Source organism: Leucoraja erinacea, chromosome 5 (genome assembly GCF_028641065.1).
Source record: "Leucoraja erinacea ecotype New England chromosome 5, Leri_hhj_1, whole genome shotgun sequence".
Taxonomy (NCBI): domain Eukaryota; kingdom Metazoa; phylum Chordata; class Chondrichthyes; order Rajiformes; family Rajidae; genus Leucoraja; species Leucoraja erinaceus.
This window is the reverse complement of record NC_073381.1, coordinates 36,114,478-36,140,648: the sequence shown is the minus strand read 5'-3', so window position 1 is coordinate 36,140,648 and position 26,171 is coordinate 36,114,478. Positions and strand designations below refer to the sequence as shown.

Sequence of the window (26,171 nt, the reverse complement as noted above, 5' to 3'; positions counted from 1 at the left end):
CTACATCCACTGGCACCTCTTCATCCATTTTACTTGTCACATCCTCAAAAAATTCCAGAAGATTAGTCAAGCATGATTTCCCTTTCATAAATCCATGTTGACTTGGACTTATCCTTTTACTGCTATCCAAATGCCCCATTATTACCTCTTTCATAATTGACTCCAGCATCTTTCCCACCACTGAAGTCAGGCTAACTTGTCTGTAATTCCCCGTTTTCTATCTCGCTCCTTTCTTGAAAAGTGGGATAACATTAGCTATCCTCCAATCCACAGGAACTGATCCTGAATCTATTGAACATTAGACAATGATCACCAATGTGTCCACTATTTCTAGAGCCACCTCCCTGAGGACCCTGGGATGCAGACCATCAGGTCCAGGGGATTTATCATCCTTCAGTCCCATTAGCCTACCCAATACTATTTCTCGCCTAATGAAAATGTCATTCAGTTCCTCTACCCCCTTAGATCCTCTGTCCTCCAGTACATCTGGGAGATTGTTTGTGTCTTCCTTAGTGAAGACAGATCCGAAGTACCTATTCAACTCTTCTGCCATTTCCTTGTTGCCCATAATAATTTCACCCATGTCTGCCTTCGAAGGACCCACATTTGACTTTGCTACTCTTTTTCCCTTAACATATCTAAAGAAGCTTGTACTGTTCTTCTTTATATTCCTGGCCAGCTTCCCTTCATACTTCATCTTTTCAGCCCGTATTGCCCGTTTTGTTTCCTTCTGTTGTCCTATGAAAGTTTCCCAATCCTTTGGCTTCCGGCTACTGTTTGCTGTGTTATACATCTTTTCTTTTAATTTTATTCTATCCCTAACTTCTCTTGTCAGCCACGGTTGCCTCCTACTCCCCTTAGAATCTTTCTTCCTTTTTGGAATGAAATGATCCTACATCTTCCGGATTATGCCCAGAAATTCCTGCCATTGCTGTTCCACTGTCATTCCTGCTAGGACCCCTTTCCAGTCTACTTTGGCCAGCTCCCCTCTCATGCCTTCATAGTCCCCTTTGTTCAACTGCATCACTGCCACTTCCGATTAACATTCTACTTCTCAAATTGCAGATTAAAACTAATCATATTATGATCACTACCTCCAAGCGGTTCCTTTACCTCGAGTTCTCTTATCATATCTGGTTCATTGGACAACACTAAAACCAGAATTGCCTTTTCTCTGGTCGGCTCCATTATAAGCTGCTCTAAGAATCCATCTCGGAGACATTCTACAAACTCTCTTTCTTGGGACTCTGAACCAACCTGATTTTCCCAGTCTACCTGCATGTTGAAATCCCCCATCACCACAGTGGCATTACCTTTGTTACATGCCAGTTTTAACTCCTGCTGCAACTTACACCCTACATCCGGGCTACTATTTGGGGGTCTGTAAATAACACCAATTTGTGTCTTCTTGCTTTTACAATTCCTCAACTCAATCCACAGTGACTCTACCTCATCAGTCCCTATATCTTCCCTCGCAAGGGACTGAATTCCATCCCTCACCAGCAGAGCTAACCCCCTCCTCTGCCCACCTGCCTGTCCTTTCTATAGGATGTATAACCCTGAATATTAAGTTCCCAGGCTCGATCCTCCTGCAGCCACGTCTCAGTAATCCCCACAATGTCATATCTACCAACCTCTAACTGAGCCTCAAGCTCATCTACTTATACTTTGCGTATTCATATACAATACTTTTAATTCCTTACGCATCTCACCTTTCACATCGATCCCTATTACACTTGGCCATACTCTCCTATCCCTTTGTGAGCATCATTTCTCGTTAATTCAGGGGTCATTAACCATCCCTTTCCCTTTAACTCCATCCTCGACTATCCCATTTGACACCCCACCCCCCCCTTATTCAGTTTAAAACAGCCTGTGTTGCAGTGGCAAACCTGCCTGCCAGAATGCCGGTCCCCCACCTGTTAAGATGCAATCCGTCCCTTTTGTACAGTTCCCACTTACTCCAAAACAGATCCCAGTGATCTAAGAATCTAAATCCCTGCCCCCTGCACCCGTGCCTCAGCCACACATTCAGGTCCCGTATCTCCCTGTTCCTACTCTCGCCAGCACAAGGAACTGGTTGCAAACCCGAGATAACAACCCTGTAGGTCCTGCTTTTCAGCATTTTTCCGAGCTCCCTAAAGTCACGCTGCAGAATATTCATCCCCTTCTTTCCGACATCGTTTGTGCCGATATGCTCTACCACTTCCGGATGTTCACCTTCGCCCTTGAGGATTTTCTGCACGCTGTCCATGACATCCTAGATCCTGGCACCAGGAAGGCAGCACACCATCCTCGAATCCCGTCTGTTGCCGTAGAAACCCCGGTCCATACATATCACAATGGAGTCTCCAACTACAATGGCATTGCCTGACGTTGGCCTCTTTGGTTTTGGATCAACAGCCCTTTTTGCTTCGCAAGCCAGTCCGCCGCTCAGTGTGATAACGTCTTCTGTCCCGACAGCTTCTAATTAGGTGAACCTGTTCACAAGAGGTACAACACCTGGGGACGTTTGCATTCCATGCTTCCCTCCCTTTCTCACTGTCACCCACCTTCTCTCTTCCAGTACCTTAGGTGTAACAATCTTACTGTCGGACTTGTCGAGCAGGTTTAGCCTATTTAGTTATTTTTATTCATTTATGTGATGTGGACATTGTAGCAAAGCCAGAAGATATTGTCTGTTATTTATTTGCAAGTACTGAATAACTTGCAAATGGATATCTAAGAGTCAATCAAACATATTGAGTACTGTGAATCCATGCACAGTACGGACTGACGATAGCTGTTCAACTGATACAGACAATTCAATTGTTTTGTGATTACCACTGATATGAACAGTTGCTGTAATGGTCCCATTGTTTGGTAGAGAACCAAACCTTAATTTAGACTTTTGCTTTATTTTTTTAGTTTTAGTTTTTTAGAATTTAGTTTTAGTTTTTAGTTTTTGAGATACAGTGTGGAAACAGGCCCTTCAGCCCACCGTGTCCGCAGCAACCAGCAATCCCCATACACTAGCACTGTTGTGCACACTGGCACAATTTACAATTTTACAATTTTACCTAAGCCAATTAATCTCCAAACCTGGAAACTTCAAACCCTGACATTAGGATTGCCTCATTATGTCACTTGCTCTGTAAAAATTGGGCGGAGGATCCATTCTTGGAATTGCAGGTGTCAGATGAGATCTGCTGGTGTTATGGTGGACCACAAGGACATTCAGTGCCTCACTGTTGAGACTAAATGCATTTTAAATGTTCGATCAATTTTTAATTGTATATAGATTACTCTGCTTTATCTCATGACATGTTTGGCAGCTTTTTTAATGATCCAATCACCCTTTTAATAATAGCCTCTGCAAGAAGATGTTTATCTGAATTGCTTAGCTTTCTCGTTTAAATTCACTGCTCACTGCTCTAGTCCAGTCAATGTGATCCTCAGTCCGATACTGTGCGTCTGCTATTAAATTCCAGATATCAGCTTGCCAAAGTCCAGAATGCTGTTTGCAGGCAATTTCCAGTGTTGTTGAAAGGCCACATTATTGAAGTGCAGAGGTTGAAAATTCTCTTATGTCATTGACCTTGTTGATGGAGACAATGACTTTGGTAATAATTACAGTTTGTGTCTGTTGGAACAACTGAAATATCACAGCTGTTAGAGAAGATATGTGAAACATAGAAACATAGAAAATAGGTGCAGGAGTAGGCCATTCGGCCCTTCGAGCCTGCACCGCCATTCAATATGATCATGGCTGATCATCCAACTCAGTATCCTGTACCTGCCTTCTCTCCATACCCACTGATCCCTTCGGCCACAAGGGCCACATCTAATTCCCTCTTAAATATAGCCAATGAACTGGCCTCAACTACCTTCTGTGGCAGAGTTCCAGAGATTCACCACTCTGTGGAAATGTTTTTCTCATCTCGGTCCTAAAGGATTTCCCCCTTATCCTTAAACTGTGACCCCTTGTCCTGGACTTCCCCAACATCGGGAACAATCTGATACTCGACAGCCATTAGGCAACAGTCCACAAGCACAATCCTGCATTTACATAAAGTTTGGATGTTATGTGTTCCTACATATACCCGGTAGTTTTTAGAGACACAGCATGGAAAAAGCCCCTTCGGCTCACCAACATCGACCATCGGTCATCCATTCACACTTGTTTTATGTTATCCCACTTTCTCATCCATTCCCTTCATACAAGGGTCAATTTACAGAGACTAATTAACATGCAAACCTGCACGTCTTTGGTATGTAGACTGACTTCACTGACTTCACAGCCCAACACCCGGACTTCCATCTGTATATATGTATATAGCGCCGCAGAATTGTGCACCTATCCCCCCCCCTTCTCCCTTCTGTTTTTGTTTTCTGTTTCTTGTTTTTTGTACTAAATTATATGTATGCACTGAGTACGAGCAGCTTTTAATTTCATTGTACATGTATAGTGACAATAAATGGCATATCTATCTAGAGAAAATAAAACAATCACCCAGAGGAAACCCAAGTGGTCACAGTGAGAACAGCACCCAAGGACAGGGTTGAACCTGACTCTCTGGTGCCGAGAGGCAGCATTATTTTTACAATATTGTACATTATTTCTACACCACAAGGTTGGTAGCAACATTGTATGCCACTGGCCAAGCCAGCATTTAATATTGACCCCTATTTGCCGCGAAAATGAGGTGGTAGTTAAGGCTCAACAGTAGAAGATGTGGAGATATGGTCTGAGAACCACACTGGGTAAGCACACCTGAGTTCCTTCCTCAATGGTTATCGATGAACCAGCTGGGTTTTTACAGCAACATAAGTTTCATGGTTCCCGTTACTGCGACTAGCTTACTATTCCAATTTTTTGTTTAATTAAGTACTTAGGTCTATATTTCACCTTTGCCATGGTAGAGTTCAAACGTGTGATTCTGAATGAATGGTCCAAAACTCTGACTGCTAATCTACTTCTCCACCATATCCTCACTTCAATGATTTGAAGTAGAAATATTTTAAGAACTTTCCTTCTTTGGGGATATGTGTTGGGGAATTATGTTTTTTTTTTAATTTATCAGGCATAGGAATTTAATAAATCAGTTCAGCATTTTCAAAAATGCTGTGTAAAATACTCATCCAGCTTTTGCTCTGGAAGTTTTTGGGGGAATTCTAGCAGTCAAAAAACATGGATGGTGGGTAGGGGTTGAAAGTTCTAAGTCCTGACTCAAACCGCTTTCAAGTCGTCAAAAGACACACAAAACTGCAGATGATGGAGACTTGAATAAAAAACAAAGTGCTGGAGTAGGCACCTTCTCTTCAGATTCAACATGCTGTGCGATGTTTCGGGTCAAGAGCCTTCTTCAGACTGACATGGATAGGCGACTTACTGGGTCAGGATCTTTCATCAAACTACGGTAAACAAAAATGCTGGAGAAACTCAGAGGGTGCAGCAGCATCTATGGAGCGAAGGAAATAGGCAACGTTTCGGGCCAAAACGTTGCCTATTTCATTCGCTCCATAGATGCCGCTGCACCCGCTGAGTTTCTCCAGCATTTTTGTCTAACTTCGATTTTCCAGCATCTGCAGTTCCTTCGTAAACATTCCTTTTTCAAACTACTTTGCGTCTGAAGAAGGGTCCCAATCCAAAATATCTATCCATTTCCTCCAGAGATGCTGAGCCACTGTTACTCCAGCACTTTGTGTTTTATTCAAGTCGCTGATTTGCATTATCATTAGTAGCCAACCAGTTTCAAGATATGGGTTGGCAATTCTGACATGTTAATGAGTCTAGTACTCTAATGTACTAGATCACAAGAAGCTAGCAAGAAAATGCTATACCAATAATTGACATAGGCAGAGGAAGCAGGACTGCTTCTCCCAACCTTTTCGTCAGGCTGTCTACTCTCATTGTGCTGCCAACATTTCTTTAAGTTCAGGTCTGCATTGATGAAGTTGAAGATCAAGCTATGTAATTAATAATTAGTATTAATTACATAGTAAGTCTATAAAATTGCATACAAAAGTTGTATTTCAGACCCATTGGCTAGATGTGGGTATGGTACTTTAATGATCTACAATAGCCTTACTTCATACCCTAATGATTCAGGATTAAGTTACACCAGTAATATGTTTCATCTAGAAACAATTTTCTCGAGAATATTAGACGCTAAATTCGTCTTTGATAACTGCAGAAGGTAAAGGAAAGGGGAATTGAAACCGTTTATCAAAGGTTGTATTACAGTGAGAAAACATACAACAGGATTCTAAATATTATTTACCAGAGTAATTTAGCTGGATGTTTAATCGGGTAGCTTACATAGGAACTGAGCCAATGTCCTGGACAGGAAACAAGGTTGTATCCCACATCATGGTGTTTCAATGCTATAGCTTGTATTTGAGGTCTTGCCAATTAGTCTCTGGTTTAGATTTCTCGAAGGTTCAAATCCAGTAGGCAAATTGACCAAACACAAAATGCTGGAGTAACTCAGCGGGACAGGCAGCATCTCTAGAGAGGAATGGGTGAATTTTCGGATCAAGACCCTTCAGACTGATGTCAGGGGAGTGGGTGGAGACAGGAAGACTGGTGGGAGAACTGAGAAGAGGGAGGGGATGGAGATAGAGAGAAAGCAAGGGCTATTTGAAGTTGGAGAAGTCAATGTCCATACCACCAGGGTGTAAGCTACTCAAGCAAAATCTGAGGTGCTGTTCCTCCAATTTCTGCTGGGCCTCACTCTGAAAATGGAGGTGGCCCAGTACAGAAAGGTCTGATTGGGAATGGGAGGGGGAGTTAAAGTGCTGTAAAAGTGCTTAGGCAAATTGACCAAGTGGATATCAATCTCCTTTATGCTGTATGAGATTGAATGTATTTCGCATTTGCATAAAATATATCAGAAATTTGTTGGAATTAATTAAAATAACCTCATAATTACCTGAAAAAAGCAACACAATGAACTAAACTCAAGCTGCCAAAAATGTCTAGTTTTAAAGCACAGAAAAATAAGGGAGGTCTAAATTGGCATTATTAAAATTAACAGGAACTCCACAAGGCTAAAAAATAAACATTGGAGTTACCCCCAATGCGATATTACCCTAACTTCCGAGGATGATATTAAGCATCATCAGTAAACCATGAAAAAAAAAATCATTTGACCCTATTATCAACCTGGAAGTGTTTGATTCAGAGGAGGCTACAAAAATTGAAGATATGGTCATTCTTATCTGTGGCATTTCTCGTTATAATAAGCAATTGATAAAATACATCTCTTGATGCTCCTGAACACATCATTAGTGATGTAACCTGGGGTCATTGGGTGTTTCGGGTCTTTCAGAATCAGACACCCGTTCCCAGGCGACCCAGCTGTGGTTGATCAGGCCACGACTTGTGTTCAGGTGGCATTCGCTCCTCCCCATGGACCTCTTCTCCTGATCCCGAGCCATCTAGATGCTTTCTCCGCTGCCCCTGTGGTGTTCTTGGTGGTTCTTCTCCTCTCCATTCTGTTGATGCCCAGTGCATTCAAGGCTTTATAGAGTGATTGCCCTGCAAAAACACTGCAGACAACCTCGGTAGGCATACACCTTGCCTTCCAGCCTTGCTTACGGCAGTCTCTGACCAGCTCTTCATACTTGGTCTTTTTCCTCTCGTGGGCCTCCTCCAGACGGTCCTCCCACGTCATTGTCAGTTCCACCAAAACAATGTTTTTGGTCGTCTCTGAGACCAGGAGGATGTCTGGCCTCAGGGTGGTCGTGGCAATGTGCCGTGGGAACTTCAGCTGTTTCACCAGGTCTACGGAAAGCTGCCAGTCCTGCTCAGTCACTAGGATTCCTGACGGATTCCTGGCTGCTGTGGTTCTTGGCAGCTGCACTCCGGCCTTCACGAAGGTGATCATCTGGGTGGTGGGCTCTGCTCGTCTGCAGCTGCTGATTCCCATACTGGTGGCTTCTGCAATGGGTTTATGAACCTGTCCGTGACGCCAGGTGTACCGGCCCTGCCCAAGAGCCTTTGAGCAGCAGCTCAGGATGTGCTCCAACGTCCCCTTGCCTGAGCATTGCGGGCAATCCGTAGATTCCGCTTTGCCCCAGATGAAAAGGTTCGATGGACTGGGCAGGACATTGTACACTGCCTGGACCAGGAACTTGATATGCTGTGGTTCAACCTGCCAGAGCTCAGTCCATGGCCTGCTCCCACTTTGTCCAGGCCCCCTGCTGCCTCAAGCCAACTGCTGTGTCTGAGCCACCTAGGGATCGGTGAAGTCCCTGTACAGCATCACCTCTCTGGCCCGAGTCACCTTAAACTCCTCCTCCAGGGACTTCAGGGGCAGCTGGAGCTTGTTGTTATTTCCGTAAAAGGCTATGCTGCTAAGGTTCCTGGGCAGTCCCAACCACCTCCTGAGGAAGCTGCTGACTTTCCTCTCCAATCTCTCTACGATGGAAATTGGGACTTTGTGGACAAGCAGTGGCAGGATACCATGCTGGTAAATCCACGCCTTGAACTTGCCAGCATATTTCCTTCCATGATTATTAATAGAACCCTTCATTCTCAAAATAATGTAAATCATTGACCAAGATCTTGCTATATAATTTAAAATGGCCATTGTCATGCAAGGTAACTTATGCCAAAGTACTGAGTAAGGCAATTAAAAACAGTATGTGTATCCAAAAGACCGCTTGGTTGATTAAATCTGCTTCAAAAAGGAAATGTAATATTAATAGTTGCTTATTTTCAGAAACGAGTGACACACATGCATTGCAATGAGTCCGCGTGATCTCTTGCTGTAGAAATAACAATTATTATGCAGTTTACAGCTTTTTGCTTTTTATTTTATAAACAGCAGCATTAAAGCTTTGACAATATAGCTTAAGGGCTGATATGCCTCTTTAAGTAAAATTTATCATCATCTATGAACACTGTTTTAAGATAGTGTCTATTGCATTCCATTGTTTGCAGTAATCTTTTTTCCCGTGAGTTGTAATGAAGTTTAATTTTCCACTATTCTCTTTTAATGGTTTGAATTTAGTGGAATTGAATGTGGGGAAATCGAGTACATCTGGAAGGTTATTTTCTCACACTCGTTTAGCTCCAGCAACCAAAGACAACATTTTTCCTATAAAATTGCATTTCACCAAATTTTATCGGAAATAAACTGCCACACTTGTGTCTGCAATCGTTTCCAGTCTACAAAATCTTATTTTGTGTTGTCACTTAGTTATTACACTTTCATGTCATTTAGTTTGCATTATGTATTGTGGGATGAGTACTTCAAGATTTTATTCCATTGATTTCACTTCATTCATCCAAATGTTTCCTTGTGTATGCTTATATACTAGGTTCGTTTAATGCTGAGTGTACAAGAGTGGTATGATCTGATCTGTTAATTACAAATGTGAAAATAATCAGGCTGTTTAAATTTTTATTCAATTTGTATTAAATTGATTTCAACAGGAAGCATTTTTATTTTAAGAGGAACTGGTTAATAGTCAACTCATAATTAAGGGATGCAAACAAAATATTCATTTGATTTCATTTAAACATGATAGATGAAATCTGCAAATGCAATGAGAAGTAAAGCATTGCCAACAAAAATAATTATGATGAACACAAAATGCTGGTGTATATCAGTGAGACAGGCAGCATCTCTGGAGAAAATAAATGGGTGACGTTTTGGGTCGAGACCCTTCTTCTGATGCCAGGGTAGTGGGAGGTACATAGATAAGGAAGTGTAGAGATAAGGAAGTGTAAGGTGTGAAAACAGGACAAAGGGAACGGAGATCAGCATGGATTTGTGCCTGGAAGGTCATGTTTGACTAATCTTCTTGAATATTTTGAAGAGGTTACTAGGGAAATTGACAAGGGTAAAGCAGTGGATGTTGTCTATATGGACTTTAGTAAGGCCTTTGACAAGGTTCCTCATGGATGTTGTGGATAATGAAGAGGATTTCCAAAGTCTACAGAGTGATTTAGGCCATTTGGAAGAATGGGCTGAAAGATGGCAGATGGAGTTTAATGCTGATAAATGTGAGGTGCTACACCTTGGCAGGACAAATCAAAATAGGACGTACATGGTAAATGGTAGGGAATTGAAGAATACAGTTGAACAGAGGGATCTGGGAATAACCATGCATAATTCCTTGAAGGTGGAATCTCATATAGATAGGGTGGTAAAGAAAGCTTTTGGTATGATAGCCTTTATAAATCAGAGCATTGAGTATAGAAGCTGGGATGTAATGTTAAAATTGTACAAGGCATTGGTGAGACCAAATCTGGAGTATGGTGTACAATTTTGGTCGCCCAATTATAGGAAGGATGTCAACAAAATAGATAGAGTACAGAGGAGATTTACTAGAATGTTGCCTGGGTTTCAACAACTAAGTTACAGAGAAAGGTTGAATAAGTTAGGTCTTTATTCTCTGGAGCGCAGAAGGTTAAGGGGGGACGATAGAGGTCTTTAAAATGATGAGAGGGATAGACAGAGTTAATGTGGATCAGCTTTTCCCTTTGAGAATAGGGAAGATTCAAACAAGAGGACATGACTTCAGAATTAAGGGACAGAAGTTTAGGGGTAACATGAGGGGGATCTTCTTTACTCAGAGAGTGGTAGCGGTGTGGAATGAGCTTCCAGTGGAAGTGGTGGAGGCAGGTTCGTTGGTATCATTTAAAAATAAATTGGATAGGCATATGGATGAGAAGGGAATGGAGGGTTATGGTATGAGTGCAGGCAGGTGGGACTTAGGAAAAAAAGTTGTTCGGCACGGACTTGTAGGGCCGAGATGGGCTGTTTCCGTGCTGTAATTATAATATGGTTATATGGTTATCAAGGAAAATGAAGAATAGATCATTGTTAGGAAAGAACTGCAGATTCTGGTTTAAATCAAAGGTTGACGCAAAATGCTGGAATAACTCAACGGGACAGGCAGCATCTCTGGAGAGGAATGGGTGATGTTTCAGGTCAAGACTCTTCTTCAGACTGATCATTGTTAGTTGGGAGAAGGTAACACAAAGCAAATAGATAAAATGTAGTTGGAGACAGTAAGGCTGGCTGAAGAACTGGGAAGGGAGAGGGAATGGAGAGAGAGGGAAAGCAAGGGTTACTTGAAGTTGGAGAAGTCAATCTTCATACCACTGCGGTGCAAGCTGCCCAAGCGAAATATGAGGTGCTGTTCCTCCAAAGGTGCTGGGCCTCACTCTAACACTGGAAGAGGCCCAGAACGTGTGTGGATATGTTAGAATCATACTGTCTGGAAATTGGTATTTCAGCCTGCCAATCTAAATAGGCCATCAATACCCACCAATATTAATTCTCTTTTATTTCCAACATACCTTTCACCAAGGTGCAATTTGCAGAGGCTAAATAATTTACAAACTGCGCATCTCTGAAATCTGGGAGGAAATCTGAGCACTCATGGGAAACCTTTGCAGTCATTGGGAAAACATGCAAACTTCACACACACATTCAGCAGTGGAGGTCTGCACTGAACCTGGGTCACTGGAGCTGTGAGGCACCTGCCCCACTAGCTGCGCCACTGTGCCACCTTGTTAATAACAGATTGTTTCAGATAACCTTGTTAACAAGGGACAAAGAGCAGCATAGTGAGTAACAAATATAGCAAGGATTTTGCAGTCAGTGCTGAATTGCCCATGAATATCGTTGACCAATGAAAATAACTGCACTCCTTTTTCATGGTAGTTCTGGACACTTTGATGGAGCAGGAAGAGTTGGTAGATGATTTTTGTGTAGTGAATGGCGGGAGTAAAGCCCATGCTCCGCTGTGCTTTAATGAACAAGTCGAGATTGACGTGGAGCTCAGCCCCACAGTGTTTATTGTGCTAGTGTCATCTGCACACTGCAGCTCAATGGCTTGGTCCTGGAGTGTATCATCATTGGTGAGGTAGTTTTCCATCCATTCTGAAGAGTACCTCCAGTCTAGCAGAACATGTGTTGCAATATTGCATCAAGAAAGTTTGGGAAAAGAGTTGGGGCAGTAACACAACCTTGTTTGACTGAGATGGGCTTAGTTGCCATCCTGCTAATTCATATCATCGAGAAGATTTGCAATGGAGCTGCATCACAAACCACTCACCTGCCTCTCCCATTTGTTAAGATGTACAAAAATGCTGGAGTAGCTCAGTGGGTCAGGCAGCATCTCAGGAGAATATGGATAGTGACATTTTGGGTCAGGACCCTTCCTCAAACTGATGGTGGAAGGGGTGAGAAGGCTGGAAGAGAGGACAAAGCCCAGCAGGTAAAAGGCCGACCCAAGTGAGGAGCATTGTTTGATAAGTAGATCGTTGGACAAAGGCCAGAGAAGGGGAGACAGGAGGTGTGAGGCAAAAGGATTGAAGAGCTGGGAATTGTGAAGCTAGAGAAATAAATGTAGGTGGAAGGGAAAGGGAGAGACGGGTACAAGTCCAGGTAGGGAAGGGGGTGGGGGAAAACAAGGGGGTGGTTTTATGGGGGAGGAAGAGGGTGATGTGGGGGAGGAAAAGAGAGGGGGATGGATATTAAGTTACCCAAAATTTCTCACTCTGGCAATCAAGGAGGCCTAGCACAGAAAGGTCAACATGAGAATGGGAAGAGGAATTAAAATGGATAGCAGCAGGATAGGGTCAGGAATCTGAAAATTATAGAAGGGCATGTGAGGTGTCTCAGATGTAGGTCAGAAGGGACTGGACCATGGGGAAAATAATGAAATCAGGGTATTTTGAGATTAGTTAAGTGGGGCAGGAGCAAGCAGAAACAACAGGCCTGACAGGACACTCCTGTTTGTGGATTTTGGGAAGGATAGAGAAGCGTACAGTGCAGAGCTGGGGAATGATGTTCCGTCAAGACCAGCAGCATAATCAAGGATGAGTCTCACCCAGACACTTCCTCTAGCCCCCTCTCAAATGAGACAAGAGGTACAGAAGTATGAAAACACATAATAGACAATAGACTATAGGTGCAGGAGTAGATCATTTGGCCCTTCGAGCCAGCACCGCCATTCAATGTGATCATCTGCCATGCATTTTCCCACTCCCCCAACCTATCCAAGTTACCCTGCACACTCATAGCATCCTTCTCACAGTTCACACTGCCACCCAGCTTTGTGTCATCTGCAAATTTGCTAATGTTACTTTGAATCCCTTCATCCAAATCATTGATGTATAAAATCATTGACATAAGTCTAGATTCAGGAACAGTTTCTACCCAGCTGTTATCAGGCAACTGAACCATCCTATCTTCAATTAGAGAGCAGTCCTCAGCTAGCACCTATCTCATTGGAGACTGTCGGACTATTGTTAAACGGGATTTCTGGGCTTTATCGTGTACCAAATATTATTCCCTTTATCCTGTATCTCTACACTATGGACAGCTTGATTGTAATCATGTATTGTCTTTCCGCTGAGTGGATATCAGGTAACAAAATAGCTTTTCACTGTACCTCAATACACGTGACAATAAATTAAGCTGAACTAAAGATAAGGTTGGAGGCTGTGGAGGGGAGACTGCCAGAGGTGACGAGATCAAAAATGGTCTGAGGGATGATAGCCTGGTGTTCAACTGTAGGGTCGTGGTCAAGGGGTAGGTATGAGGAGGTGGCCGAGAGCTGGTGCCTGGCCTCAGTACCTTAGAGGTCAGCCTGCCAGACTACAATGGCACTTCCCTCGTCGATAGGTTTAATAACAGTGGTGGGATTGTTGCAAAGTGAGCAGAAGGCTATGCGTTCAGAGATTAAAATAGATAATGGGAGTGGAGAAGACAAGACTGTTGATATCATGCCGGCAGAAAAAGGAAATAAAAAGGGTTAGAGAGAGTGAACTATCACTGAGTATAAACTCATTGTACTCGCCCATTGATGAGCTCTGTAGGCATTATAAAATGCTGGAAATGAATACAGTCAACATCAAATGAGTGGAAAAAAAAGGAAAAATAATGCTATGTTGGTGAAGGTTGTTAGTAACAATTTTCAAAGCTTAAAAGGGGAAGAAATGGGGCAGTGAATTTGAGGATGTTAATGTAATGCTGAATTAACGGCTGGCTTCTCATGGCAGAGAGCAGGGAGCATGGAATGAAAAAGCTAATGCTAGAAAATGAAAGGATACTATCAAAAATATAAAGCAAGAGATGATACCAAGTTCATGGAGACATTACAAGCAAGGGTGATAAACGGTTTGCACTGAGGATGGATACAAAGAGAAATACGAGGAATAGGAATTGAACAAAGTCAAAGTCAATTTTATCCATCACATGCATCCGAAGGTGCAGTGAAATGAATTTGCCAGCAGTGATACACTTAAAAAGACACATAATACACGATAAAATTTAACACACACATCCACAGCTTTCTTCACTGTGGTGGATGGCACAAAGTTTAGCCAGTCCTCCTCCCTTGTTCACCTGTGGTTGGGGCCATGAACCCTCCGTAGCCGGATGTACAGGCCCTTTCATCGGGATGATACAAACTCTAATGTCGGGACGGTCGAACACACTCCGCAGCGTGGAGGGCCCAAATCGGCACTTTCCTACCGGAGACCGCGGCTTCAGGATGTTATAGGCCGCAGGTCGGTGGTCAGAGCTCTTCTCTGGCGATCCCAGACTCCACGTAGAAAGTCCATGCCGCGCCCGCGGTTAGGAGCTCCGGAGACCGCGGCTTCAGGATGTCGTAGTCTGCGGGCCAGCGATCGGAGCACTCCTCTCTGGCGTCCCCCAGCAAGGGTTCCCCGCTCCGCGATGGAAAAAGTCCACACTGCGCCTGCTGCTGATACTCTGGGGCCGACTCCAGGAAAGGCTCCAATCCAAGCTGTTAGGCCGCCAGAGGGGAGGCAGAGAAGCGCCATGGAAAAAGTCACCTCTCCGTCGAGGGTGACTGAAGAACGGATCCCTCCTTCTTCACTCATTAACGAGCTCACTCATTAAAGGTTTTTGAGTGTGATACCGGTCCAGACCACCTAACCTTGTGCCCAGTCTATAATGTGAGGATGGTTTGAGAAATGTGAGAGCGATTTGGACTAGAGTTTAAAAAAAAATCATAAGTTAGTTAAATAAGTACAAGGCTCTGCACAAAGCTTAATTGGAAAGGAAGTTGGCACTTACAGTGTAAGTCATGAGGTTCCATTGTAAATTCAAGTCTAAGTAAAAATATCTCAGGGATATCATCGATGATGCTTTCTCAAGCACACTCAACAGAGATTGTTAATTGTGCTATAGTCAATTGATCAATTTTATTGGAAGGAATTAAGATTAGAAAGAAATGTGCAAACAGTACTGGTCAGAATGTGCTGCAATTGAATAATTTGTCTCAAATCTAATTTTAGTTTGTTGGTCTCTTTAAAAGAAATGAAAGAATAATTTACTAGCACATTCAGAACATTTTGTTTGTTATAGCCAATAATGTTTCCTCCCATTTACATGGAACTTAAGATGTTGTGCATAACTTGAAAAGCACACGTATTTCACGTATTTGCTATTTTCCTGTTGTATTAAGTGCACCAATGTTATGATATATTCATGAATTGAGCTGCTACAATGCTTGCACTTGTTACTTAAGATCCAGTCTTAACAGTTCTATAAATCATACCATTGAAATCATACCCATAAGGTTCTAGTTCTTGATCTCAACTATTCCCCTCAGCTGTTTTAGTTGAAGTATGACACCATTTGTATGAATAGAAGTAATTCAGATGAATGCAGACATTAATACCTCCTGGACTAATTTTAGGGCTTATTTTTTTTAATTAAGTAAAGATTGTGAAGGAAAAAAATGTCAAGTAGCCATGAAAGGGGATCAAAAGCATGAATTCAGCTTTCACATAACACTTGAGAAAGATTTCTATGATGAAGTCTACAAAACTGTTGGTCCTATGTCTGGTCATTTTCCATTGCTTCTGTATTCCATATGCCTGTGCCTTCTCTACATATTGTTACCCTGTAATGACTATTGTATCTGCACAGAAAATTTCCTCTGCTCCATTTAAAATGAAAGGGGTAAAAATATATTTTCTCAGACTGCATGATTGTGAATATTGTCACGCAGGAGGTTGTACTGAGAATGTACACTTTAGGCACAAAGATGTATGGGTTAGGGAGCAATGTTGATATTTGCCAGAAGTAAGAGACTGGCTAAAGTAAATATTGGTGCTTTTGAAAGATGAGACTTGGAAACCGGGAAATGGCTTTTTAGTAGCAAACACAGTAGCAGACAGTAAAAGCATTGCAATAACGATGACAATCAAATCAGCAGACAAAAGGAGGGAATAACATAAAACAATTGCAAACATTTGAGAAAAGCGGTGAGATGAACTGATGGAATTAATGCTTGACAAGTCCTCTGGACCTGGGGCCTGGATCTGAGGATCTGAAACAAAAGTGGCTGCAGAATTGATGGTTGCATGGCATGTAATATTTCAAAATCCCTCTGAAAGTGTCGCAACGTGTGTGTGTGTGTGTGTGTGTGTGTGTGTGTGTGTGTGTGTGTGTGTGTGTGTGTGTGGGTGTGTGTGTGTGTGTGTGAGTGTGTGTGAGTGTGTGTGTGACAAGGGAAGAGCAGAAGAGTGAATTAAGGACATTGAGAAAAACACATAATTCAACTAAGCAGTCAACATGAAAATAGTTAGAGGGAAATAGTGTTTGAACCATTTTAAAGTACTTTGAGAATCTTAAAAGCAGAATGGAAAAGGGGAGTTAGTAAGTATTAGGTATTCCCAAATAGCATTCACTATAATACCACTTGAGGGGATACAATGTCAAACTAAGAGATAACTGACAGCCAGGATAAATAATCTCATGTTGTGTGATGATGTAATGTGACCATGCCCCAGTTCTCCAGGGTCTATAAGGATGAACTTGCTGATGAAGTTACCCACCACCCATTAAGCAAGTCCCCCCCTATACATCGCTTTCAGTTTAGCAAGCTATAATTGGTCAAATACCACAAATATCAGTGCAAGGACTTTAATTACGTAGAATCTATCTTGCTTACACAGTTGAGAGGACTATCTACTGATAGTAAGCAGTAAATCAAATACTAAATAAGAAAAAGAGAAAATAAGAAAGGAAGGCTGAAAACGATTGGACAGAGGCATCTAGATATCCTCATACATGTAAAGCAAAATATCAGCTTGCAGGTCAGTAGGTATTAGGAGGGCAATTAAATATACTCCTTCATGGCAAGTAGGACTGAGACCAAAAGTGAAAAAGACGTATCAAGGAAAGCCCATAATCAGTGTAAAGTGTACTATCTTGGCCTCCTTTAAGAAGGAGGTACGAACTAAGGAAACTGGAATAGTAGGCCATATGACCTCCTGAACCTTATTGATTACTCAATAATGTTCAAATCTTGACTTCAACAACATCTTGCACTTTCCCATAACCCTACATTTTAAATGTCTTCAATTCTCCATCGTGATTGACTCTGCCTCCAGAGCCATAAGAGAATATTAAAGAGTTATGACCCTCCGAGAGAGGAAAAAATAACCCGCCTCAAATCTTCTGAAACGATTCCCCTCATTTATAGTTAACCAAACTAGGGGAAACATCCTCTCACTATCCACCCTGTTGAATCCCTCAGAATCCAGTATGCTTCAATAATATCGCCTCTTCTAAACTCCAGTGAGTATGCTCAATCTGTTCAAACCTTCTTGCATGTCAAACTCCATCTACCAAAGAATCAACCAATGGTACTTCTCTGCACTCCCTATAATGCAAGTGCACAATTCCTTAAGTAAGGTGACCAAAACTATATATTATACTCCAGGTGTAGTCTCTGCAGAGGCCTATAAGGTTGCATTAGTTTTAGTTTTATGTTCAAACTTTGCCAAAAAAGTACAACATCCCCAATTGTTTGCTGTGCTTGAAAAATGAGCATTTTATGTTTTATGTCCTTGAGTATTGGAGATAGTTTGGAGGAATTTCACTAGATTGATTCCTGGAAAGAAAGAGTTGATTGTTGGGGCAAGAACTTCACTCGCCGCTGTTTAGAAGAACGACAGATGATCGCATTTTTTTTAATTCATCGTTGATCGTTTTTAATGCTTCTTAAGGATCAGGAGGATTCAGAAGCATTGACAAACAGAAGCATTGATAAAACCAATTAGCAAAGCTGAAGCATTGCTTCAACACCTATCAACAGTTTTCTCAGCCATTTTATTCAGGGTTTATTCTGGTATGCACATGTTACCAGATTTATAGCCAATAACATGACCACGTGGAAACTTTCATGCAGCGTTCATCCTTGTAGATACAGAAATGTAAGTGTGTCACAACTGTGTATATTTGTGCCAAGTGTGCTTAAGCAAGTCCCACATCTATTTTTGAGCTATCTTTGTGTAGCCTAGACCTTGGGAAAACTCAGCAGCTGAATTCAGGTGAGAAAGGTTGAATTTGCAAGGCAAGTGCTTTAGCAAGATTGCTGTAGGCCAGGAGGAGCACCAGTGTTGACAGTACAGATAACCCATTGAAAGTAATTGAATGGACTGTCTCCCCTACTTTTTTGGAGGCAGGTTACATGCTCAGCTTTTTATTTTTGTGGGAAGCAGATCGAAGTGAAGAACCACAAACAATCAATCTCTTCCTTTTGTTATCCCAATTTATGTCAGCAATTGACTAACCAAATGCTGGAGTTCTCCTGAATTTGGTGCCCAAACCCTGGATTTATTGTCCTCTCCGGATTGTCTCTTTCTTTTTGAATTCCAATCCTTTCATTTCTGGAAAAGATCGATGATAGATTGAGGTCTTATTCAAGGCTATTAGCAATTCATTTTAAGGTTCAGTTGGATATACTGTAAAACTGGCACCTAACTGTGTGGCGCTGATATGGGGAGGAAATCAGTGTGGGAATGAACATTCCAGCCTCTGATTCTGTTCACACTGAAGCATAGTAACTTTATAGAGTCATTGAGTCACAAGACATGAAAACAGGCCTTCCGGCCCAACCTGCCATGCCGACCAATGTGCCCCAATTACACTTGTCCCACCTGTCTGCATTTGCCCCACATCCCTCTGTCCAAATGTTTTCAAAACGTTGTGTTAGTACCTGTGCAAAGTTCTTGGAAAATTGTGGTTATGTCCATATCCATCTTCTGGAGGTTCTGTGGATTCTGTTCTATCTATCTATATTACTAAAAGTCTGTTCTTGACCGGTTTTGGCCATCTGTGCTGCAGTTTCCAAGAGAACACCGCCACCTATGGCCATCATTTTTGGCCACCTTGCTCAGAGCCCCCTTCCGCCGCATGTGTGCTGAGGATTTTTCCCGTCGATTAAAAATGACAGAGATATTAATGTTTTTACAAAATTCCCCATTCTCTCTGCTGCCCCGGCTGGCGGCAGGGGGGAGAGACTATAAAACCAGGAAGTGGTGTGCCTCACTCACTCTTCAAGATAGAGGAATGCAGAGGGTCACATTTCTCTGAGCTGTGAATAACACTGAACACATGTCTACTCAAATGTAAGTGCCCTTAGTGGTTCTAAAATGCTTGCAGAATGTGTCTATTGGTTCTAAAGCTTGCAAAAAAAATGTCTATTGGTTCTAAAGCTTGCAAAAAAAATGTCTATTGGTTCTAAAGCTTGCAAAAAAAAAATGTCTATTGATTCTAAAGCTTTCAAAAAATGTCTATTGGTTCTAAAGCTTGCAAAAAGTGTCTCTATTGGTTCTAAAGCTTGCAAAAAAATGTCTATTGGTTCTAAAGCTTGCAAAAAAAAGTCTATTGGTTCTAAAGCTTGCAAAAAAATGTCTATTGGTTCTAAAGCTTGCAAAAAATGTCTCTACTGGTTCTAAAGCTTGCAAAAAATGTCTATTGGTTCTAAAGCTTGCAAAAAAATGTCTATTGGTTCTAAAGCTTGCAAAAAAATGTCTATTGGTTCTAAAGCTTGCAAAAAAATGTCTATTGGTTCTAAAGCTTGCAAAAAATGTCTACTGGTTCTAAAGCTTGCAAAAAATGTCTATTGGTTCTAAAGCTTAAAAAAAGGTCTATTGGTTCTAAAGCTTGCAAAAAGTGTCTCTATTGGTTTTAAAGCTCGCAAAAAAATGTCTATTGGTTCTAAAATGGTTCATACTAGCGCTCCAGAAAGCGCACCCCCCTCCCCTGGTTGGCTTGGCTTGGGTGTGTCTTGAAATTGAAAGGCACTACTTACTGCAAATAGTGGCATGAAGTTGAAAGGCACTACTTACTACAAATGGTGGCTTGGTTGCTTTGGCTTGGTTGAAAGGCACTACTTACTGCAAATGGTGGCATGAAGTTGAAATGCACTACTTACTGCAAATGGTGGATTGGTTGCTTTGGCTTGAAGTTGAAAGGCACTACTTCCTGCAAATGGGGGCGTGGGTGTGGCTTGATGTTAAAGGGCACTACTGTAAATGCAAATGGAGGGCGTGGGTGCAGTGGCTTGAAGTTGAAAGGTATTACTTACTGCAAATGGTGGCATGAAGTTGAAAGGCACTACTTACTGCAAATGGTGGCTTGGGAGCTTTGGTTTGAAGTTGAAAGGCACTACTTACTGCAAATGGTAGCTTGGTTGCTTTGGCTTGAAGTTGAAATACACTACTTACTGCAAATGATGGCTTGGGAGCTTTGAAGTTGAAAGACACTACTTACTGCAAATGATGGCTTGGGTGTGGCTTGGGTGTGGCTTGAAGTTGAAAGACACCACTTACTGCAAATGGTGGCATGAAGTTGAAAGGCACTATTACTGCAAATGGTGGCTTGGTTGCTTTGGCTTGAAGTTGAAAGGCATTACTTACTGCAAAGTTGTGGCTTGAAGTTGAAAGGCACTACTTACTGCATATGGTGGCTTGGGTGCATTGGCTTGGGAGCTTTGACTTGAAGTTGAAAGGCACCTCTTACTGCTAATGGTGGCTTGGGTGTGGTTTGAAGTTGAAAGGCACTACTTACTGCAAATGGTGGCTTGGATGCAATGGCTTGAAGTTAAAAGGCATTACTTACTGCAAATGGTGGCGTGGGTGCTTTGGCTTGAAGTTAAAAGGCACTACTGTAAATGCACTTCCTGTTTGCACTGTATATTGATTTTAGATAAAACGCTACCACTTATGGCTGTGATTTTTGGCCATCTTACTCAGTCCCCCTCCGCTGAGCAGGTGCAGAGAATTCTTCCCATCAATGAAAAATAAAAGTGTTATTAGTTTTTTTTTTAATGTTGAGAATCTCTCCCTGTCAATCACTCCATGAAAGCCACACCTTTTCCGGTGGTGGGGGGGGGGGGGGGGGGTTATAAAACCCGGAAATGTGGGTGTGGCTCAGTCTCTGCAAGATGGAGGAAGGAGAGGTCACGACTCGCTGTCTTTAGTGGCTTTGCACCCTGCTTCAAATGGTATGAAACTGCACTTGAATTTGGTGGCCTTGCACCCTGCTAGAAGTGCTAATGGTGGCTTCACCCCCCCGTTGCGTTGGATGACCAGCCCTCCTGTGTGGTGCTGGGACCCAACGGGTCCCACTTAATCTGGTATGAAATAAAATCCCAGATCCAAAGAAGTATTGATTCACTTCAGCAGTGTGTGATTTATTTACAGTGAATAATTTGTGATCATTAATTAGGAAAACATGCAATAGGCACATTCACAAGGGACAGAAAGTGTTGCAATTGTACAGTGCACTGTACACTGCAATTCATTAAAATCTTCAGGTTTTGATAAATGCCTCAAAGTGCAGTCTGAAATAGCATCTGAGAGATTCGTGAATCTCGAGAAAGTTTTGTCATCCACTTGCTATTCTCTCCCTATTTTTCCCTCTTCAGGTCTTGATGGGCACGCACCGAGAAGGCACATGAGCAACCCTGCTCCCTGACCTCTACTAATACTTTTCAAGGAGATCCTAAGAATCTATTTACCTTCTAATGTTACTCTTCATCCATTTGAAAAACTACTTTTGCCCAGAAATGTATTCCTGGTTACTGCACCTTATGGTCTACATAGATGCAGAGTTCCATTCAATTCAATTGAGTGATTTTTGGAGGCAGTTATCTGGTAGTTTTAGTAGCTAATTATCAGGCATTACCAAGTGCAAATAACTTTCTTAAGCATTGACTTCAACAGCTACTACATGGAAAACTACTGCACAAAATGCGGCACGGTAATGCAGCAGTAGAGTTGCTTCCGTGCAGCGCCAGAGGCACAGGTTCAAACCTGACTATGGGTGCTGCCTGTACAGAACTTGTACGTTCTCCCTGTGACCTGCATGGGTTTTCTCCGGGAGCTCCGGTTTCCTCCCATACTCCAAAGATGTACAGGTTTGTAGGCTAATTGGCTTGGTATTGTAACTTGTCCTTGGTGTGTTGGACACTGTTAATGTGCGGGAAATTGTTGGTCGGTGCGGACTCGATGGGCCGAAGGGCCTGTTTCCACACTGTATCTCTAAACTAAATTAAACATGTCAGAGAGAAAAAGCTGATAAAAGTCACAATATTGCAGCAAAATGTTTTCAAATCAGATATAGGCACAACATAACAGCTGCAGAAATCAATAGACATTTGATCAGTCCAAAAATAAATTATTGAAGAAAGTAAAATAATCCATGTTAATTTCAAAATGTTTAATTGCACACAGTAAAATGGAGCATGTGAAGAGTTATATTTGGAAGCAAAAATTGCTATTAAAAATAATACTGAAGCCAAGGACAGGAAAACTGATATAAGAACCACGAGTATTGACTGCACTTAAAGTTCATTGCCTAGCTTTGTACTCCATATTTGTCATGGGGACAAAGAAGATGCAACGAAAGAAAGAATATGTTGTTTCATGTCAGCTTATAAATCGAAGGCCGTGGAGCACTCCTAGATAGTACTGTTCAACCTGAGTTTAAATATGTAATAAAGTATGAGTATCAGTTTTAATAACTATATAGTGGACAAATATGGTCTTCATAAGAAAAAAGCAATTGCCTCATAAAAGGTTATTCCACTTATTTTCCTTTTAAAGTTTTTGCATCTGAGGATCGTAGGGTCATAAAGTGAAGATCATCTTTCCTCCTTGTTTCTACAATAATGATGTTTAAAAACTTTAACAGGCACATACATTTTACAGACTGGAGTTACCACAGTGTTCCTGGGTTAATATTTTGCATAACAGGTTTACTCTTCAAAAATAATGCTGAATACTGTTAAAACTAAATGAGTTCCTTACATGGGTAATTGTTATACATTCCTCTGTGCTTCTGGTCACTAAAAGCTGTCCTTAGTGCACGTTATCTTAAACATCACTTGCAATTGCACAGCCCTAATTTTAGGTAACTGGCAGGTGAAAATTGGTCTTCAGCAACAGGGCTGAATGGATAGTGTTGGATCAGCACCTGCCTAATTATCCTCTTAAATACATCAATGGAAACAAAACATTTATAATAGGTAGACAGGTCACTCCTCTTCTGAGGCCAATTTCAAAATTCAAATGAATGACTGCAATCAGTCAATCAATTTGGCTTCCACAGGTATTTTAACTTTTTTGTAAGTATGTTCCAAATTCTTCATGAAAACACAATACATGAAGATATCTCTGCCAAATATTCTTTGTAATATGTACTTCTTTCTACAAGGCTGTATCAGATCAAGTATGTTTTATTTCAGTGTAAATGTTGAATGTTTAATCATTGTAAAAAAATAAAACTGATAAGCAATTTGTTTAATTTCAGGCAAATTCCTTTGAATTCTGTGCCAAAGTTATAATTTTATAATTTATCAATTTTAATACCCTTCAAAAGTTGGTCATGAAAAATAGTTAAAGAATAGGAATATATAGTATATGTTGCTTGTCAGTTTTAAAATTTAGAAAATTAGTTCATTTCTAATGAACAAATCTTGTTCCTCCAGGTACATTTTGCTTTAACCAATTGAGTTCTTAGTGTGTTTTATTTTATGTGTACAGTGCCATGTTCGCAACGATACAGTAAGTTCTCAAACTAAGGTATTCAATCTTTTTATTTGGTGGATTTGATTCTATATAATAATTAGGATAGAAGTATTTTGATTATTTCATTTTGTCTTTTTCTCTTGTCTTTCTGTGCTGATTCTCGCATTGTCTTTAGTTTTGTTCATGAGATAAAATATGTTTTACCCTTCACGCCCTGGGAAGATTTCTTTAGTTCTTTCGTTTATTAAACTGAATAGTGTGTGCTTTATTTTTCGCACATTGCATCGATGATTTTTATTTTTTGCCAATGCCTTGTGTGTACAAACATTAACGTGTGCGACTCGGCTAGCGTTCACCAGGTATCTGTTTCTTTAATTCATTCAAAAATTTCGTCATCGGAATCCTGGCAATGTCTGTCTTCTCTGTTCTGCAGAAATGTTGAAGGAGTTGAACCAGCAACGCAGAGCGAAAGAGTTCACAGACCTGAAAATAACTGTTGAAGGCAAAGAGTTTGAAGTCCATCAAAATGTTCTAGCTTCCTGCAGCTTATATTTCAAGGAACTGATCAAAAGGTTTGCCTTCCTCAAGCTGTGATCTGGGCCGTTCTTTTGTAGGGTTCATTCGTGTTGCTTTCCTCTCTTGCAGATTTATGAAGATAGAACCTCCTGTCACAGGGCCAGTAGCCATTCCTTCTATCATTTCAGATGAATGTATTTTTAAATTGAAACTAAACTTGGGTTAATTTGCCTAATATATTTTTAATTAATAGCTGCTCAATTTGGAGTGAAGAAATGAGATGTTCCATGACTGAGGATCGTAATTTATTTGACAAAAGCTTGCTCTTTGAAGACTTTTATTTGTTTCGTGTTAATCTGCACAAAATTGTTATCTAATTGCCTTAAATTCACTTTTAATTTCTGCACTTTGCAAAAAGGTCATTTACAGCGATCTGCAGCAACTTGCCCAAAGATATAATACTAACGGGTCACCTTGATAATAGAAACACTGGTGCATAATTAACCAGCATGATTTTATTAATTGAATGCCTTAGTCTGCAGTATATAAAAAAGATTATAACAAACTACATGTGCTAAATTTTACTAAATCACTTACATGGCAAAGAAAAATAATAAATATAAAACAAATGGTTAAATTACATGAATAGCACATTTTTATTCAGTTGAGGTTATGATTTAGGTTTCAACCATCATTTTATGCAAAAAGTGCATTATTGGTACATTGCAAGGAAATATAATAATATAAAGGAAATACAACAACGACAGCATGAAAATCATTATGAGGAAATTTTCAATTCAGTGGTACCAGGAAGTAAATGGAAATGACTAGATATAATTTTGGCTTTAAAGTCCTTCAATTTGAGTAATCATTTTCCAACATGCTTAAACATCAATTATGTGCTCCATTAAATCTGTTGTAATGGATATTGTTAGATGCAGCATGATTTAGTTGGATAAAAATGTAAAAGTTGCATGACATGAGATGTTAGGGGAAAAAAGTATTTCCTGGCATAATATCTGTTTATTTTCAAGTACCAAATAATTGAAAAATTTCTTTCAATCAACTTGGATTTGTACACATTTTATTAAATTCCAATTCCTTGCAATCAATCAATTCACAATAGTTTCACTGGGTTTTTGGCTTTTTGCATGGTAATATTAGCCAGTTTGGGACTTTACCTGGCCAGACTCTGCCAGTAACTTCCCAGATGGACTTCACTGCTGCAAGCCACATGGATAGGGCAGTGGAGCAGGAGCTCTCTGGAATTCCTGAATGTTTATGTGTATATAATACACATGTTTATGTGTATTACTGTACTCTCTGATCCTGCATCAAGTTAGACCTTGTCCCAAGATCAATTGTCGTATTCACTTCAATTGAGATTTAACTGCTTGTACTTGTAGTAGTATTCTTGTATTTTTAGATAATACTTCACATTTTTAACAATAAGAAGTTTACCTAATTTTAATATTAACTGTCAGTAATATTTATGTGTTGGAAAAAAATGGACAGCTTTTCCATCTACCAAATATTTTGTTGAGGTTGGGTCTGTCCCTTCCATATGAATTCCTACAGCTGGTCTGTGAGGATTCTGACACTTCAGTAAAATTCAGACTGTCAATTAGTTAATTATTGGGCTAGCATGAACATGATGGGCCAAATGATTACCACCTGCATCATTAATTTATTTTTACTGCTTAATTCACTTAGTACCAGATTGCCTTAAACCCAAGTTAATAAAATGCTTAAATCAAACAAGATTTTAACTTCAATACTATTTACTTGTTTGCTTGTCTACTTTCCATATGATTTACATTATAGTTTTGAGGATCAAGAAAAATAA

The 26,171-nt window shown here is 40.8% G+C and overlaps 1 protein-coding gene across 2 annotated transcripts in view; it reads left to right on the top strand.

The window, feature by feature from the left end:
* Positions 1–26,171, top strand: part of LOC129697127 (kelch-like protein 29) — a 388,072-nt gene that overhangs the window by 274,607 nt on the left and 87,294 nt on the right. For both annotated transcript variants that reach the window (XM_055635374.1, XM_055635375.1), the window contains exon 5: positions 24,243–24,381. In XM_055635374.1, the coding sequence (XP_055491349.1) occupies positions 24,243–24,381 (139 nt within the window). The remainder of the gene's footprint in view (positions 1–24,242; positions 24,382–26,171) is intronic.